This window comes from Carya illinoinensis, chromosome 7 (assembly GCF_018687715.1).
Source record: "Carya illinoinensis cultivar Pawnee chromosome 7, C.illinoinensisPawnee_v1, whole genome shotgun sequence".
Classification (NCBI taxonomy): Eukaryota; Viridiplantae; Streptophyta; class Magnoliopsida; order Fagales; family Juglandaceae; genus Carya; species Carya illinoinensis.
In genome coordinates this window covers 29,602,152-29,621,057 of record NC_056758.1, presented here as the reverse complement: position 1 = coordinate 29,621,057, position 18,906 = coordinate 29,602,152, and the positions used below count along the sequence as shown (strand labels likewise).

At 37.9% G+C, this 18,906-nt stretch overlaps 2 protein-coding genes across 4 annotated transcripts; both read right to left on the bottom strand.

Moving 5' to 3' along the window:
• Positions 1 to 569: 569 nt before the first annotated feature.
• LOC122315668 (E3 ubiquitin-protein ligase RFI2) lies at positions 570 to 13,313 on the bottom strand. 2 transcript variants are annotated; one of them, XM_043131733.1, is made up of 6 exons: positions 12,817 to 13,310; positions 10,223 to 10,395; positions 3,434 to 3,492; positions 2,192 to 2,217; positions 1,710 to 2,091; positions 570 to 1,243 (listed from the first exon to the last, which is right to left on the bottom strand). In XM_043131733.1, the coding sequence occupies exons 1-6, from the start codon at positions 13,019 to 13,021 to the stop codon at positions 793 to 795; spliced, it is 1,296 nt and encodes a 431-aa protein (XP_042987667.1). In that variant the 5' UTR covers positions 13,022 to 13,310; the 3' UTR covers positions 570 to 792. The 2 variants fall into 2 exon arrangements, with proteins under 2 accessions (XP_042987667.1, XP_042987668.1); XM_043131734.1 differs by having other exon boundaries at positions 1,096 to 1,238; positions 12,817 to 13,313.
• A 1,460-nt stretch (positions 13,314 to 14,773) lies between these two features.
• On the bottom strand, positions 14,774 to 18,295 carry LOC122317377 (APO protein 3, mitochondrial-like). 2 transcript variants are annotated; one of them, XM_043134442.1, is made up of 4 exons: positions 18,031 to 18,295; positions 16,879 to 17,278; positions 15,771 to 16,201; positions 14,774 to 15,465 (listed from the first exon to the last, which is right to left on the bottom strand). In XM_043134442.1, exons 2-4 carry the CDS (start codon positions 17,250 to 17,252, stop codon positions 15,056 to 15,058), a joined length of 1,215 nt encoding a protein of 404 aa, XP_042990376.1. In that variant the 5' UTR covers positions 17,253 to 17,278; positions 18,031 to 18,295; the 3' UTR covers positions 14,774 to 15,055. The 2 variants fall into 2 exon arrangements, with proteins under 2 accessions (XP_042990376.1, XP_042990377.1); XM_043134443.1 differs by lacking the exon at positions 18,031 to 18,295 and adding an exon at positions 17,552 to 18,006.
• Positions 18,296 to 18,906: the final 611 nt, after the last annotated feature.

Genomic DNA, 18,906 nt, shown 5'->3' with positions numbered 1-18,906 from the left:
GTGGAGGTTTGAGAATCAATGACAATCACCTGCATCACTTTTGGGAGCTGTGTGTGAAAAACCTAAAACTTCTTTAGTGGATTTGTAGAGGCTCTTCATCACCTGTGAAGGTAACTTGAATCGACAATTTCAAAAACACCCCCACAATTCCTTTTCAAGAAACTCCTAATTTTGCCAAGTGCGTGTGGCTGAGATGGCATAAGACCCAGCCTCCATAAGAGAGGTCTTGGGTTCGATCACCCTCCCCAATCCCCAATATCAAAAAAAAAAAAAAAAAAGGAAACTCCTGATTTTTTATTTCTAGGTCGTCTGAAGGCAACTTTTTCATTTTCTTTTAAAATGCCTAAATAGGCTCAGTATTTCAATGAATTTCCATCTATTTCATAATGGGGGATCCACGTCATTCTTCACCAGTTGACAAAACTGAAAGAGAATACTACCCTAGAATACAAAAGCTGTTTGGAATTACAGCATCTGATTCCAACATGGCGAATCCCTCTACTTCCTGGGAAATTTAACAAAGTCAATGCAATGCAACCACCCATATGAAGTTAAATGAACAAATTCCGGGAAAGAAACTAAAGTTCTAGCGACACTAGAACGCCAAGAGATTTACAGGATCTGTGTTTACGAGACAAAACAAGTTCTTAAGAAATGTACAAAAAAATGGGCAAATGCTTGGGAATACCCACAGTTAAGTTCCCATCATAATTTAGATTGAATTCGTTTGGGAGTTTCGAAGGGGTAAATTGGTTTACAAACTTGTGCAACTACAGTAGGGGAGCACACCCTCTAGGACCAGTGACTACGCCACACACCGCTAGGCCTGCTAACAGAATCAGAGTCAGCTGTAGTTTGATGAGATGATCCCCATACTGAGTCCCTGTCTGATGCCAATGGTGGGAAATGAGACAAGTGCTCTCTTTCCCATGCATCATATCGATTAGGCAAAAGATTTTCTGCTTCATGAAAGTTTGGTACTGAAGGAGGTTGAGGAATGATATGAAAACTGCCACTGCGATCAGGTTGTATGGGGGCAGGCACTATTAGAGGCAAAACCCCAGGACCCTCGATTCTCCTCACCACAGGAGTGCTATGTGAGGGAATGCCTGGTGAATTGCTAGGTCGTTGCTGAAGATGGAAGGCATGGGAAAGATGGATCACTTCATGGGCTTGAGCATTGGCTCCTGGATAATGAGGAACACCTGTGGAGACAAATGAGTTTCCCACCCTAGGACCTGACCTACAAAGATATAGGCAGAGAATATTTAGAGTACCGCTCATAAAAATAATAAATAAATAAATAATAAAAACAGATAGGGCTTTTTTTAAAAGTAAAGATCTGGACATTTCACTCTGACAATTGATATGATAGAATATGCCATTTATATCTGTTAGAATAGATTGTATTTTCGAAAAGAGAACGACAAAAAAGACATCTACAATTTGCATTGTGGGAAATACCCTCTGCCTTGTTAGCAACGAGAACCCGTTTCTCACAACTATCAGCACTAAAAGTTATGTCACAAGAAGGTCATTGACTTGCGGAGCAATAATGCAAAACTATTTCCTTTTCCATCCCAAATGGAAAAACCCTAGATATCCATTCTCTGAGCTTAAAGCCTTCCACCCCCACGAAAAGAAAAGTAAAAAAGAAAGAAAGAAAGAAAGAAAGAAAGAAAGGAGGAACCTCAGCGTAGAAGGCTCACCCATGAGCATAGAGAAGTGGGTATGAATGAAATCTGGAGCTTGTAATAGGATCAGAATCACCGTGAGTAGATACCCGTATCACAGGTGGAACAGAAGCTGGATCAGCACCATTGATATGGCTACCAAATTGGGAGAACGGAGGGGAATGATGGCCCCAAGCATGGAATTGGATGCTACTGGTGGGAAAAGTATGGGGATTAAATATCTCATTATGTCCAGATAGACCATTCCAGGGATAAATGAAGTTAGGTTCATCAATGCTATCACTAGATCTTGAGGATGCAGGTGGAATTGGTCCAACGTATGCAACGTAATGAGGAGCTAGAGGTGATGTGGCAATTGGCTCAGCGGGCGTGCCATGGTGTTCCTGCAAGTTGTGATCTATGTGGAGGAGAAATCACATTCATATGTCATATAGGAAGAAAGGAAAGTTCATAAATTTTAAATGTGGAAAAACCAATAATAACAGCGGGACACTTACAGGTGGTCGATGGAGATTCCACTTCCCTGAAGATAGTATCAACACATCAGAGACAACGATGAATAAAAACATTGGGAAAGAAGCTGGCCATGTTTTTAACCACAAAATAGATGTGAAATTGTTCAGAAAAGTAAATGCTATTCAAGTTCAACCTAAAATTCCCGAAAACAAACTTATCAAAAAAAAAAAATTTCCCGAAAACAAAAAACACCAGATATTAAATCCAATGAGAATGCTTAGCTCAATATAAAAAACAACATACCAGTAAGAAGCATTATAATGAATTTATTAATAAAGTTTTTGTTTACCTATAAAAAAAGCATTATAATATAGACTCTCAGAAATCTAATACTACTTTTGAAGTGATCTAAATCTGTATGCTTTTTTTATAAGTAATAAGAGAATTTTATTGACAAGCAAATAGGCATAGCCCAAGTACACAAGAAGTATACAAGAGAAAACACCTAAATAGAAGCTAGGGATTAGAAAAGGCTAAAAGCAAATCATGAATATTATCTCCATTCAATACAAGAGCCTTGGCCCAAAAACACAAAGTACTAAAGAAAAACTCTCTAAGTTCTCCCATCGTGCGTTCTCTATCTTCAAAACATCACCCATTTCTTCCAACCATAAGCACCACATCTAACATGAATGGATAATCTTCCATATGGAAACAATGCGATGACTCCCCTTAAAACCTTGTCAACAAGCAAAAAGATCCACCACTTGCTTAGGCATCACCCAAGCAATACCCGTCCTACCAAAAATCTCATCCCACAAAGTCTTAGCCACCTCACAATGAATAAATAGATGGTCAACAGATTCACCATCTTTCTTACACATAAAGCACCAATCCACCACAAACAATCCATGCTTTCTCAAGTTGTCCGTGGTCAAAATTTTTCCCAACCAGCAGAAAAATGCAACCTTACTGGGCACCTTAGATCTCCAAATACATTTCCAAGGGAATTTAGATCACTAATATGAGAGAATTCAGTGCCCTGATTGTACACACTTTATCCTCCCAATCAAAATTCCTGCTTTTGCTTTTTAGCCAAGTTATAATTACTATTACCAATTGTAGGCCCCAAATGTTAAAAAGAAAAGGATGTACTCTAGTGCAAGAAAAAAAGCTCCTTCAGTGATCCACGCTAAAATGTATTTGTAACTTGCATAAACTGCATCAGGAATTAAAGAAAAGAATATCAAATATAAAACCACACAAGGGAGATCTAGTCTTACTCAAAAGATGGAGGAATTCGCTCTAATTCACCAAATGGACACCACTGAACTCTAAATGGCTGCAAAGGACATTTGAAGAACAAAAATCAGAGATTTGAACGTGGTGAGATGCCGTGCATGTATATGATATGCAAGGAAATGAGTATCTCTCTGCCAATATATATTTTTAAACTTTGAAAGAGCTTATTCTTATTTTATCTTGTGGAAGTCCCCAATGGTAAAAGAAGAAACGATTAAAGTGAGTATATGATAAGCATACAGCATTGACAATAGGTAAGTGGGAGAAATGAGGAAAAAAATGAGTTTCTTTCATATGTTTTTCATGCCCTTCATCACTCGTATCTTTTTGCGGCCTTGTCAATTGACCACTTTACTTTTTCACCTACTGCATAAAGCCAACACCTCTTTATTTTGTAAGTAATTCCTTTCTTTTGTGTCAGATGTGCGGTAACTGCTAACCTTCTGTCTTTTCTTCATTTTGTGCCAATTTTTTTCAAAAGTAAAATAAAATATAATAAAATTTTTACATTTGGGGCCACATCTGAAGGATGGAGGTAACACCAGTCAATATAGAGGGAGGTTGGGTACTGGTCAAAGGGAGGAAAACTCTAGAGGAAAGAAGGTGGCCTTGGGGCTGACAGTGGAGGCTCAGCATCACTCCTACAAGGAGGTGCTGAAGCAATTGACTGTAGTGGTCCCAACTCAGTACAGGGGAGGAGGAGGTTATATGGAAGTGGCAGGCACACCCGTTGCTCATTGGAAGGGTGGTGTTGTTGTTAGGCACGATGGAGTTTTGGCAGGGGGTGGTGTTTGTCATACTCTATGGGAGATGAAATTGCAGTTGATGGATTTGCAGGAGAAAGTGGACAGTTTTATTCGCAAAGTTGAGAATGGAAGGGGAATGGGCTTGGATGCAGATAGAGGCCTAGGTGGAATAAATTATGAAGCCAATCCAATGGCCCAGAATTTAAACCCAATGACCCAATGCTATGAAGGACCCTTGGGCTTTGATGGGCGAAGGGGAAACAAACGGGTAACCCAGTGTAGTGGGCTGCTCCAATGGGCCTCTAGCAAGGGGCTGAGAAAAAGGGAAAAACAAATCAGGCCATGACTTATCCCGATTTAGGTGGCAGGCCCAAGGAAGAGGTGAACTTGTAGGGCCGTTGGCCATTGGGAACCACCTACCCATGCCGGAAAAGCCTCATGCGACAGGCCAACGAAATGCTCTCGGAGGCTCAAATGGGAAAAACAGCAGAGGAAATGGCAGTAGAGGTGGTAACAGCCATAGCTGCGGTTCAAAACTTACCATTCGGCGTTGGTTCCTCGACCCAGAAAAAACCTTTGGTGAAGGAGTCTCAGGGAACATCATCCCCGGCAAAGGATCTACAGATTATCGAGCTTACGGAGCATAGGGCTAAGCCACCATTCGGTGGTGGTTCGTAGGCCCATAAGCCACTGTTCGGTGGTGGTAACAGCCATAGCTGCGGTTCAAAACTTACCATTCGGCATTGGTTCCTCGACCCAGAAAAAACCTTTGGTGAAGGAGTTTCAGGGAACATCATCCCCGGCGAAGGATCTACAGATTATCGAGCTTACGGAGCATAGGGCTAAGCCACCGTTCGGTGGTGGTTCGTAGGCCCATAAGGGATAGAAAGTGACGACAGAGGGCAGGGATCCTCCATTGGAGTCCCAAGGGACGTCATCTTTGGAGAAGGACTTGCATAGGGTCGGGATACTTATGGAGGGTGGTGCTAAGCTTGTGGGTGACCTACGATTACTGGCAGCTATGAATGAGGATCAAGACTGTAAGGGTAGGTCTATGTCTTCTAAAGGAGAGATGGGGGACTTGATGGAGTTGCAGTGGGCACCAAGGGAAGGCATTGAGATGGCAGATGAACCCATTCCTCTAAACTCTCTGATGTGGTGTCAGCCTAGATCAGTTTCCTCTGGCTGGGTGTTACACAAGGTGAAGAAAATTCAAAATTGTGTGGGGCTTGAGTGTGAGGGGTTTGAGAAACAATTTATGGAATTGCTCACAGCCATTGAAGAAGGACATGCTCAGTCTAAGAAGTAAGGATCTAAAACACAGCGGGAGCTAAACAGATTGACATGGTCAATTAATTTTTTTTTTTTTTTTGATGTCGGGGAACCTCTCCAAGGCAGGGCCCTTTGGACCCATCCCTATAGAATAAACCCCGGTCCCATGCACCGCACCCTCGGAAGTTTCCCTACACGGAATTGGTTAAATCGCTGGCTTTTCACCAGGGGGTGTGGCTCCAAAGGATTGTTTGCACCCATGAGGTGTTGAACCTTGGACCTTGAAGGGAATGAAACCCCAAGACCAAGGCCTTCACCACTTAGGCCAACCCCTTGGGGTTACATGGTCAATTAATTATGAGGGCAACTCAAGCAAAGGAAAAGCCAAAGGGAACAGGCTGATAGTTTCTTTATGAAACCAAAGATAGTATCTTGGAATGGTCGAGGACTTAATGAGTAAAACAAGCGTCTACGGATAAAAAATCTGCTTCAGCAATGGAGGGCGCACATTATTTGCTTGCAAGAAACTAAGTTGGAAAGTATTTCAAGAAGCATGGTGCGTAGCTTGTGGAACTATCCATATGTTGACTGGATTTATCTTGCATCTCTTGGGGCCTCAAGTGGAATATTAGTTATGTGGGATCGAAGGGTAGTGAATAAAATTGAGGAATACATTGGGGAATACACAGTAGCATGTTCGTTTAAAAATGTGGAAGACGACTTTATGTGGGCCCTTGCCAGAATTTATGGGTCGAATCTAGGTAGTCAAAGAAGCCTTTTTATAGGAGGAGGTTGCTGGGTTGCGTAGTTTGTGGGACATGCCTAGGGTTGTAAATGAATTAGTTTGTTCAATAGCCTGCTCGATATTTACTTGGTTAAACTCAAATCAAACTCGACTAGTGAAAAAAAAGCCCGCCTGTGAAAGCAAATACCTGCTCGATTAGTAAATGACACATACCCGACAAACTCAATTCGACTCAGCTAAGACTCGTTAAGGCCAGCTCGTTTATGCCTGAGCCGACTCGTTAACTTAACTTGATTAAAACTCATTCATATATTGATAAATATATACATACACACATATATATACATATATATGTATGTATGTATATATTTATTAGCTAATACATATATACATATATATGTATTAGCTAATAATATAAGCATAGTACTTTTATAATTAAATATATAATATGTAACCTAATTACTTATGCCTATATATTGAATATACTTCATAGCTATATTTTATAAGTTGTACAATAATTAGTCGATAAGATTTAATAATTTCATATATTAGTATGTGGGAACCATATATGAAATAGATATATGCTATCATATTATGTATATGTATTAAAAATTTATTTAGGCATATAATATATTGTTATTATGGATAAATATCAACTAGTTATTTATCAATTATTTATGAATTTTTAAAATCTTATAATTTAATAGAGGTTCTATTTGTTAGTTTTGCAAATTCAATATTCAGTTTTTTATTTTTTATTAATCTAATTTATTAATTCTTAAATCTTATTCAAAAAATAGAAAAAAATAAACAACTCGAGCTAAGCTCGAGCTCCTTTTTGGGATGAGCTTGAGCTCAAGTTTTTTAAGTCAAGCCGAGCTCGGCAAGCCAAAGACCAGCTCAGCTCGACTTGATTACAACCCTAGACATGCCTTGGTGCATAGGAGGCAATTTCAATGTTGCAAGGTTCCCAAGCGAGAGATCGGGAGAGAATAGGCTTCGACCTACAACGATGGAGTTTTCAGAATTTATATTTGATTTGGGTTTGGTGGACATTCCTCTCATGGGCGAAACATACACATGGTTAAACAACCAAACATGGTCTAGATTAGACAATTTTTTAGTATCCTTGAATTGGGAAACTCATTATCTGGAGTGATGTTACAAAAGGCAAACCCATCTTTGTTTAGACCATTTTCCCATCTTGTTGGATTGTGGAGGCATTTGCGAAGGGAGTAGGTACTTCAAGTGCGAGAATATGTGTTTGAAAATTGAAAGTTTTGTGGAAAGGGTCAAGCAATGGTGGTCCTCCTATCTAATCCATAGCACCCTAAGTTTTATTTTGCAGGTAAGCTGAAAGCTTTAAAAAGATATCTTAAGTTATGGAATGCACAAGTTTTTGGAGATGTAAGCGATTGAAAAATTCTCCATTGGAGGAGTTACAAGAGGAGATCGAAGCACAAAGTTCTTCTACAGAGTGGCCAATTCACATAGGAGGACTAACACCATTGAGATGCTAAACATTGATGGTGCTGTGTTAACGAAGCTTCCAGTGATTCAGAAGCATGTTGCTGGTTTTTTTGAGCAATTGCTTACTAAGCAATTAGAGTGGAGGCCAAAACTTGATGTATGCTATTTGAGACCATTGAGCAACAAAGTGTTGCCTTGTTGGAATGGCCTTTTGACAAGACGAAGGTTTATGAAGTGGTGAGAAAGATGGTCCAAGACAAAGCACCTAGTCCAGGTGGTTTCTATATGGGATTCTTCCAATCCTACTAAGTGTGGTGAAGGATGATATGATGAAGGTTTTCCAGTAATTTGTTTCATTCGATAAGTTTGAGAAAAGTCTCAATGCCATTTTTATTGTGCTTATTCTCAAGAAGGTTGGGGCTTTGTGTGTTAAAGACTTTCGACCTATTAGTCTTGTGAATGGGGTGTATAAAACTCTATCCAAGGTTTTAGCAACCCGCTTGGGGGAGGTTTTGAGGAGGATTATTTCAAGACCCCAGAACACCTTTATTAAGGGAAGACAAATGTTGGATCCAGTGTTAATATCCAACGAATGTTTAGACAACAGATTAAAATCTGGAGAACCGAATGTTTTATGTAAGCTGAATATGGAGAAGACATACGATCATGTTAATTGGGAGTTCCTAATATACCTGCTTGCAAGGTGTGGATTTGAGGAGAGATGGTGCTCATCGATTAGGTATTGCATCTCGACTGCGAGGTTCTTAGTTTTGGTGAATGGCATTCCAATTGGTTTCTTTGCTTGTTTATGTGGCCTAAGATAGAGTGATCCATTGTCCCTACTCTCTTTGTCATTGTTGTAGGGGTGCTTAGTAGAATGATATCTGCAATGGTCGACAATGGCTATATGGCTGGATTTTCGATTGGTGACACCAATCGGGGGACTCTTAACATTTCTCATTTGTAAAATTTTGTAACGTAGACCAAAATCATATTTGCTCTTTAAGGGTGAATCTTAGTTTGCTTCTAAGCAATGTCTGGATTAAAAGTGAATCTTTCCAAGTCAGAGTTGGTTCTAGTGGGAAATGTTCGTAATCATCGGAGGTTGGCCCATATTCTTGGATGCAAGGTCTCCTCATTCCCCATGAAATACCTTGGTCTCTCTTTGGGAGCTTCTTCCAAGGCTAAATCTATATGAGATGAAGTAATAGAGAAGATTAAACGCAGATTGGAAGGTTGGAAGAGACTATATTTGTAAGGTGGTAGGACCACCCTAATCAATAGCACACTGTCCAATTTACCAACTCATCTCTTATCTTTGTTCCCAATTCCAGCAAGTGTGGCCATCCGAATAGAGAAATTTCAGAAAGATTTTTTATGGAGCGGTTTGGGGGACGAGTTTAAGTTCCACTTGATCAAGTGGGATAAGGTATGCTCTCCAATTTCTATTGGCAGGTTGGGAATTAGAAGCATGAGGGTATTCAATCGGGGCTCTTCTTGGGAAATGGTTGTGGCTATATAACACGAAGATGGAAGCTTTATGGAAGATGGCGATTGATTATAAATATGGGCCTTTTTTTTTTGGGGGGGGGGGGGGGGGGGGGGGGGGGGGGGGGGGGGGGGGGTGTTGGAGTACTAGGGAGGTACAAGAGGCAAATGAAGATTGAGCACTCAAGGAATTGATAAATTGTGGTGGATGCCTGCTAGAAAAGGGGCTTTTGCTGTCTTCTCCTTCTATAAGACCCAAACCCACAACACAATTGCTTTCCATGGAAAAGTATTTGGAGAAATAATTCAAGACTATTTTTTTTTTGCTTGGATAGCATCTCTGGCAAGATCTTGACTATGGATAACTTACGGTAACGTTGAGTGATTGTTGTGGATTGGTGTTGTATGTGCAGGAAAAATGGCGAGACTATGGATCTTCTACTGCATTGTGAGGTCACTAGATCAGTATGGGATGATGCCTTTAGAAGATTGAATGTAGCTTGGGTGATGCCTGCTACAGTGGTTAAGCTCTTAGACAGGTGGAAGAATTTGGGCAGAATTTCACAACTCACAGCTGTGTGGAAGATGGTGCCTATATGCATTCTTTGGTTCCTATGGAAGGAACAAAATTACCGGACTTTTGAAGATAAGGAGCGAACACTAGAGGAGATTAGATTGTTCTTCGTGAAAACTTTATTACTATGGGAAAATGTTGTAGATTGCAATGGTCTAGATTTTAATAATTTTCTTGTTTCTATCTCTTCCTCTTAACTATGTGTAAACTCTTGTATACCCCATATGTACTTGGGCTATACCTATTCTCATTAACAAAATTTGTTACTAATAAAAAAAAGTCGCCTACCCCATGAGCTAGAAAGAGATGTATTAGTCCAAATCCATATTAAAACAGACAGACAAATATATGGGGGAAAGGTAATATTAGTTGTGTCTTTGCAAAGATAATACTGATGAAAAGAAAATGTGTTTTTTTTTTTTTTTTGATAGGTTTGAAAAAAAAAAAGAAGAGAAATAAGTAGTGTTTTTCTTACCATTTCAAAGTAATGTAGGTCATAGGGATCCTCATCAGGATTCCAGTCATCCATGCCAAACTCTGGAAATGAATGACTAGAGCCATTTGCATATAACCATTGGCCTTTCTCAACCTTTCGGCAATTTGGGCACTGCATTTCTCCTTTCATATTGAATGCAGAGCCAATGCAATCTGCAGAATATGATAGAGAAGAATGTGTAACATGTAAATGCATGCATGACATAAATAGGGAACATTGTCAACAGTGGGGATACCATATGAGGTGGTCTTGAAAAGGAATTAGTTACACTGATCTCTTCCAAGGTTTGAAGAAATGACATCATATTTCCTCCTCATAGATACTAACCCTTTTTTTTTTATAAGTTCCTCATAGATACTAACCTTCCTTAAATTGAAAGGTATTATAGACCAACCACCATGAAGGCACTAACATCCATACAAAAATTAATTGCTAGCAGGAAAACATTAGTCAAAGAGTTATTAAATATATATAAATTATTATTTCTCATTTAAAAGTGCATCAAATTTACGCTCACTAACCATTGGTACCACCAGATGTATATGTGTTGGTGCACGTGTGCATGCACATTATATGAGTGAAAATAAAACCAACCCTTTCTAGCAATATAAGCATATGATACAGTAATTTTTCAAATAAAATCAAAAATATGCATCATGTATTCATAATTTTCCATAATGGAAAATTGCATCTCTTTTCAGTTGTATTGATGCATATTCATCTTTTGCCAAGGGTATATATCATTGATATAAATATTCAAAAGTATTTCTTGATTGGCTCAATAATTCCCATCCAAGAATAGTACTAAAGTAACGAACTAATTGAGCAAACAAAAACTGGTATAATGATGCTATTGTTAGAAAAGGGTGAAATGTAGAGAAAACGATTCTTGACGGAACAGCAGCAACATTTGAGCTCATCCAATAACTTTACATAACCGGCTGCCATAATGACAGTCAACATACTTTCTTGATAAACTGAAGATGCTGCGGCATGTCAAATGTGTAAAGCCTCATGGAATAACAAATCTCAAAGAACGGACATATTTTTATAATTAATCTAAAAGAACAAACCTTTTTTGATGAGTAAATCTAAAAGAACATACTTGTGAGACTTTAAATTAACATGAAACAACAAGGCCCATGCAGTTGGTGATGTCATCAACTCAACATTTCAAAAAGTTGGTAAGTCCAGTTTCTTCTCTAGATTTTAAAGTGTGGGTTCACTGAATTGATTACTCCCTCCCTCACACACAGAGGCCATGAGAAATTCCTTTTTTGATAAGTAGAGGCCATGAGAAATTCTCCAGTTACCAGTTAAAAAATATGCATTAATGCCCCGCAATTTCAACTTCCTATGAAATGAGGCTCCCAATTCGATACAGCACAATAGTTTCCCTCCCTTTGAACTCAATACCCTCTCACCTTTAGTTCCCAACAACCTTAGAGTTGTGCCACCACTTCTTTGTAGAGCTTTACATAAACTCAATATAAAGATTGATATAATTAACCTTATGATACAAGAAGGTAAAAAAAAAAAAAAAGCAGCAAATGATTCTCTGGAACATGAGAATTTGAATGGGAGAAAGATTGCTTCAGGCAATTAGTGTGGAAAAAGATTTAAAAATCTATATAATTGCATCAATTCAATATATAAATGATGCTAATAGAAGCTTCGTGTGAAAACTATTGGGTAGACTATCATATTCTTGCCTTACTAAAGAAAGTAGTATATAGAGCTTGGAGGATATACTCATCCATTTCAAAAGGCTGACTACAAAACACTGTTCATTTTATGTACAAGTTTTTGCTTGATGTTCAATATTTGTATGATGAAACAGGCCTAGTTCCATATCGCCTAGAAACTAACACAGCAATCACTCTAATCCCAAAAGAGAAAAGAAAAGCAGTATAAAATTAATGTGCCTTACAGAAAGAATCGGTTCCAAGATAAAGAAAAATTGTTGGCCCGTTTTCTACTACCACAAATTTCTCCGACCATCAAAGCCTGAGATCCTTCATCTCTTGCTAAAATATCCGTTCATGTTCAAAAACATTTTCCCATGATACATCGATTTTGTACCATTTATCAAAAGCAAGCATTGAAAAAAAATCTTATATCTCACCTACTGGGAATTAAGATTCCTAGTCAATTTTGCTCACGGTTTCCTATGCTTTATTTTCAAAAGATTTTTCCAGCACGCTCAATTCCCTTAGTAACTCAACCAAGGGTCTACATGAAGTAAACTTTGACACCATGAAGAGGTCCTTCAAAAATCCAAGTACACAGCCATGCCAAGAAGGATTCCGTCTGAAGCATTCAAAACGCCACAACAGCAACTCCAAACAGCCGCTAATTCTAAATTTATAATGACACAATACTCTTCATAAATTCAATTCCATTTCTCCATAAACCCCAGAATATTTTGTTATAATTCCGTTTAAAGACATACCCAGAGACCAATTTTGGCCATAAGTTTCAACAATTCCAATCACCGAACAAGTTTTCTTCAACCGACTGAACAAAACAAGAAGACCCAAGGAAAGGAAAAGAAGAAGACAAATGTCGCTTACCCAGATGGAACTCATGCCCACATTGCAGCTTAGCCCTCGATCTGCCCCCATCATCGGACACCAAATCCAAGCAAATTGAGCATGAAACCCCAGAAGCTTTAGGCGCCACAACCCCGGCACCATCACCACCACCACCACCACCATCACCATCACCATCCATTTGAAGACGATGGTGATGAGCAGCTTGTCGTTCCAAGCCCACCATTTCCTCCACTAACCAAAACCCACAACCTATATATCCGCCAAAAATCCGAATCTCTCTCTCCCTCCCTCTTTCTGTTTCTCCCTTCTCTCGTACCTGTCGGATTACGTGGTTTGGAAATTGGAATTCACATTGACTACCTTGGAATCTAATGTGGAATAATTTAACTAACAAGCACCGGAAAATGATTACATCTCAAGAAAACAAGCACCGGAAATTGGTCCGGGTTTCTGGGAGAACAACGTCGCTGCTATTACATCATGTTTATTTGCTACTTGTAGTGGCGACGTTTTAGATTGTCCGAGTTCCGAATTAAGTACTTGTGCTAATACCGTAATACTCTAGATCGCTACCAGTGGCGCATGTTAACTCGGATGGCTTAGTTTTTAAGTCAAGAAATCCCGCCTCAATAAGTGCAAATAGATTTTCGATCTTTTTAAGGAAGCCATATATCTATCCATATTTCATGGAAATTTTTTTAAATCCATAAATAGAAAAACAGGAAAGAATTTACTTCTCAAAGGGTTTTTTTTTTTTCCTCATGAAAATATTTTGAATTCCATGAATAGAAGATTTAATTTTAATTTAAGAAAATCATATCAATAGTAATATATTTCCTAACATCTCAAAAAAATACACTAACATTGTACGAAAAATTGTAATATAAATAACTTTTTTGGGGTTACGCAAATGAGTTAGTTTTGTAAGATTATATAAACCTGACAATAATAGCTAAATTTGTAAAACGAAAAATACTTTATTTAATTAAGTTAGCATACTTTGAAGTATTAGATAATAAATAAATAAATAATCTAAAATTGTGTCAATGTCAACATTTATGCTTCTTTAGCTTTATGTTAATGATAAGAAATCTCGAAAATTTCTCTTAAAAGGGTTAACGATAGAAGGACATGAATAGATAGAAACTATATTAAAATGGAGATATAATAATTATAGTCGTGAGTATTCAAGCGCCGTGTAATTATTTTAAAAAAATGAATAAATATGAAATTCATATAAAATAAAAAAATTAATATTTTTAATAATAAACCAATCTTTCTCAGAGTGACTGTATGGCAATTGTGTACACCATAATTATATATAGCATTATTCATTAAAATATTATTTATTTTAAATAAAAATAGAAATTTAACTAAAAATTTATTTTTTGCTTAATACTTTGGTTTAAATAAGCTTAATTGGAGATATTATCCTTTTGAGTTGAACAATATGAAATATAATATTTAATTTTCATTGAATATTAATGATGAGTTCATATTAACGTAGTTTCATGTTTTAAAAGTGAATAATTAATTCGGAATATTCACAGGGTCTCGTGATTTATGTCCTTTGTATATTTACGGTCCAAGGAGCCTGCAACCGACGTTGTAATCCCCGGGGCCCGACAGCTACAAGTGCTGGTGAATAACAGTGACGCGAGTCTTTGACCCATTCTCCTTATGGACCAAGAGATTTGCGCCAAGAGGTGAAATCCTGCCTACTCCAAACGGATAAACAAAAAAAAAAAAACTACTCAGTAAGCTTGTATGCCAATTATAGATAGCAGAAGGCAAAAGATGGAAAAAATAGAAACAAACTGAATATATATAAAGGATGGCTCTACAGCCACGGTTAGGTGCTCTCGCTAGTTTATCTTGTGTACTTTTTTTTCACTTATATTTTTTAACATTTTTAAATATTTAAAAAAATCATAAAATTATTAAAAAATACTTACTTAATCATTAAATAAAAATATAAAAAATAAAAAATCCCAGCAGTAGCCCCTAGCGGGAGCTATCAGCGGGAAGAATAGCATTTTCCATTTATAAAAACCTTCATCGATTTTTTCCCAAGAGAGATATTGGCCACTCCCATGCATCCTAGAAAATACGTACAAAACTAGTGAATAGGGACACTATGTACAAGTCGTCAAGTCCTGCAAGTCTTCGGACATATCATGGACAGGACATGTGCATTTGATAGAGTAGCTTCTTTTTCAAATGCGTAGGTAGCATCTGACCCGAATGATATTCGACCTTACACAACCAACTTTTCTTCATCCACATCAGGAACTGCAACATCTTCTCTCATGACACCAGAATAGTGATCGCCCACATGTGCCCCAGCTTGAGCAAAAAGTTCAACCACTGCAGGCAACATCCCATAGTACCTCTTCAAACCATTAACAAGCAACTCACCACGCTGCCCATCTCGAACATGCCACACATAAACTGGAGGAATTAAATCATCAACTGTTGCCTCTTGCCATGCATGTTGCCCATCCCTCATCTGGTGTTTAAAAGCTTGGCAATTCCTTACCCTATGACCTTTAGGCCCCACTTGCACCTCTGAACAATATCCACAAGTCTGGACAGCATACTTCTCCATAAGTTTCGATGCTCCTGATCGCATTTTTTCCCATTCTTCCATGCCTTGAACAGATATAGCTGTGCATAGATTTGCTAACACATAAGATGCTTGTACAAAACAATGGTTAACAACCTATAAGCTTTTTTGTGTTGATTAACGTATACTTGAGTAAATATTAATGAGGCCTTGGAGACTGATTTGATTAAAAAATATTCAGGACTATTAAGTGAAACAAATTTGAAAACTGGAATAATAGCACAAGACAACAAAGTCTCCATATCAATAGTACATAGACCCTCACCCATTTTTGTGATTTCTGTTGTTATAAAATGAGTTGTAAATTTCTACCACTTAGGAAAGAGTAGTTAAGAAGATAACAAACCTTGTATGTCATCAGAATGCAAGTCCATAAATTTGTCATCGTTATTCAAGTTCCTTTTCTTATCCCAAAACCCATACGTGTTAATATCTTTGCCAGGTGAATCCTCTTTGGGAAACCTCCGCTCAAAATCTATAACTCTACCAGCAAGACTGTAAATAGGGCATGCCCTTCTCCTTGTAGGGTACTCAGGAATGTCAACACCTGCTTGAACACACAGTTCTAGAAGTGCAGGAATGCGGTCCACTTCAAGACGCTCATTGTGTGAAACAGCTCTACCAATCCGGTCATATAGATGAAATGATTCTACCAGGGGCAAAACATGCCCAATGCCCCCCTTTTCCCATGTGTGCTCCTTGTTAGTTAGGCTCCCTGCGACATTGCATGTCCTAATTCTGTGTGGTGGATGACCAACATGAACTTCTCCACATAAGCTGCATACAACAAAAGGCCATCACACAAGATGATTGTTTTTGAAAAAAAAAAAGAAAGTGAGTGAAACAATGAAAATCAGCCAATAATGAGGGATTTATTATATCTACCCACAGGTATTGATCTTATTGCTCCACTCCTAATTTAAAAAATGAGGGACAAAGCATATCCAGATTTGCATACGAAACAAAATAATTTTTTTAATAAGTAATTGCCCCATAGATAATGATCTAATTACTCCACTTCCAAAACAAATTAAGGACAAAACAGAATCGGAATTGTGGGAGCAATGTTAACACATTGCCCATTGTTTCTCAGAATTGCATTTTAAAATATTCTGTCATCTATGTTTTCAAAAGGTTATATCAAGATAGCCCAACATTACATATCCTTATTTATCGGTAGCCCAACATTACATATAAAAAATTATAGCATAGTAATTGTTCTGTGCCAATGGACTGAAAATAAAAAATGTTGCATTAAAAATGCTTTATTTCATGAATCTTTTAAGAAGGCCATTTTTCGACAACCCTCAAAGAACACCATTACTCAAATCTTCTAGTCTCATTTTCCTTAAACTTTCACTTCAAGCATATTTTGCAGCAGTCCCATCTAATTAAAAGCCACACATCTTATATAAAGGGTGTATTAAATCAAAACCTAAAAAAATCTACTTTACCTGCAAGTGTATATAGTAATGTTGTTGACAACCCTTGAGACACAAACATGAAGCTTGGCTCTGGCACTATACAGTTGACGAGCAACTGGAACTAGTCCCTTGACCAAAAGCCCATTTTCGGGAGGTTGTAGAATAACTTCTTGCACCTTCTGCCTCTCTTTCCTCCTCAACCTGGCTTCACGCTTGAGTTCATTAACACTCGTCACCAATGGCTTCCTCTCAGACTTCTTACGTTTTATTGGCAGCTCCGAGCAAGTTGAACCAGTCGTATAACAAGCAGGGAAATGCTTGCCAACATCAATAAAGTTTTCAGCAGATCTTTCCGTACATATGTTAAGCAAGTTTACTGCATTCCTAACTCGCATAAGCAACATCTCGGCTCATGATAATTGACCCATATCTGAAAGGATAAATTAAAAAGATTACATTTATAATGGACTAATCTTACTCTTCATCCTAATTTTTGTCATCTTCAATCATACTAACTGATCTGTCACGTTTTAAACGGATTTAGAAGTCAACCACTAAGATGAAAGTCACTTAAATTACGATATATCAGTTGGTGTGATTGGAGATGACAAAATCAGCATTTCTCTATATAAGTTATCAAAATAAGCATCATTCTCAAACCATTCAGATTAATAAAAACTGGCTTAGAAATTCAGATATTTACATTAGTTACATTGAAGTTGATGTTATCGAATCACTATTTGGCAAGTCAGTTTAACATCTTGGAAAGACTAGGTATTCTGGTATGTGGATCTGGAAGAGACAAAAATGCAGCACAGCAACTGCAGCGTTTAAGCAAACAGGTTGTCTACAGAAGACTGCTGTACGCTGCAGACATACTTTTTACTCAGAAAATGAAATCAAACTGTTTACGCTTTTTCAGCTTTATCCCCACGAAGGATTATAAATTCCCTCAATCTTCCACCAATTTTCACGTTTCAGACTATAGGATTATAAATTATAAGATTGAAAATGCTCCAAATGAATCTGTTGGCACGCCCCACTCCACACGTTGCTTTTTCTTTCTCTTTACTCCACACGTTGCTTTTTCTTTCTCTTTTTGCAAAATGAAATCTTGATGCACCAACCAACCACAGATGGAATAAATGAGAGTCAATGTTTTGAAAGAATGGACAGACAAACCTGAATTGATGTGCCTGGACACACACCCTTGAAGTTTTATAGGGTTTGGTTTTGGTGTGTGTGATTCTTTAGGGTTTGTTTGGTGGAGGGCCTGGCGGCGAAGAAGGGGGGTTGAGAGGCTGAGCGGGACGGTGAAGTGCTTCAATGACCAGGAGTTCGGGGTCCCGTACACAGCAGCTGGAGAGGCGGGAGAAGTGGCATTGGGCCATTGGCGGAAATGTGTCATGTTACCCCCATGCGTGCCTTCATCTGAGCCGTCCAAGTAATCGTGTGACCGTGGCTTTGATACGAGGTGATTTTAATTTAGGAGTGTAATGGGTCTGAAATGGTCCGGTCCGGTTGGTCATGAATAGAAAATTTGGATCCATCATATTTACCGGACCAGATCATTAACTATCAGTCGGATTCGATTTATGAATATTTTTTTCTCTTTTTCTTTTTTTTACAATAAAATTAATTAAATTAATAAAAAATTAAAATTAAGTGATCTCTTTAACATTTTATATATAGTTAATGAATATTAGATAATTTCATTATATATGATCAATAGTAATCCCTTACATGAAATTTACATAATTAATTTATATAACTACTCTATAAAGAATATATTATATATAAAAAAACATTAAATATATATATACACATTTGGTCTGTCTCGATTTAGTTCGGTCCAAAAAAATCACACCTCAAGACCGATCAATAAGACTATCTTTTTTATTCGATCTGATCAGTTTTTTCGATCTAGACGGATAATCTTATAGCCCTAGTTTTTATTTCAAAAGGATCATGTGTTTCCTAAGAGTCTTGCGGCAGTTATGTATTTTATGAACAGGTCTTTATTTTTTGTGGGCCATGGTTGGACCGCAATGAGTCTCG

What these genes read in the sequence shown, in the direction of transcription:
- LOC122315668 (XM_043131733.1), bottom strand. Translation starts at nt 13,021, where the DNA reads ATGGTGGGCTTGGAACGACAAGCTGCTCATCACCATCGTCTTCAAATG. An exon ending in ACCTACATTACTTTGAAATG is followed by an intron (nt 3,493 to 10,222) that starts GTAAGAAAAACA and finishes TGTCCTTTGCAG; the next exon opens with CCATTTAGAGTTCAGTGGTG. An exon ending in GGAATCTCCATCGACCACCT is followed by an intron (nt 2,092 to 2,191) that starts GTAAGTGTCCCG and finishes TCCTCCACATAG; the next exon opens with ATCACAACTTGCAGGAACAC.
- LOC122317377 (XM_043134442.1), bottom strand. Translation starts at nt 17,252, where the DNA reads ATGTTGCTTATGCGAGTTAGGAATGCAGTAAACTTGCTTAACATATGT. An exon ending in ATTACTATATACACTTGCAG is followed by an intron (nt 16,202 to 16,878) that starts GTAAAGTAGATT and finishes TGTTGTATGCAG; the next exon opens with CTTATGTGGAGAAGTTCATG. An exon ending in GCATTCTGATGACATACAAG is followed by an intron (nt 15,466 to 15,770) that starts GTTTGTTATCTT and finishes ATCTATGCACAG; the next exon opens with CTATATCTGTTCAAGGCATG.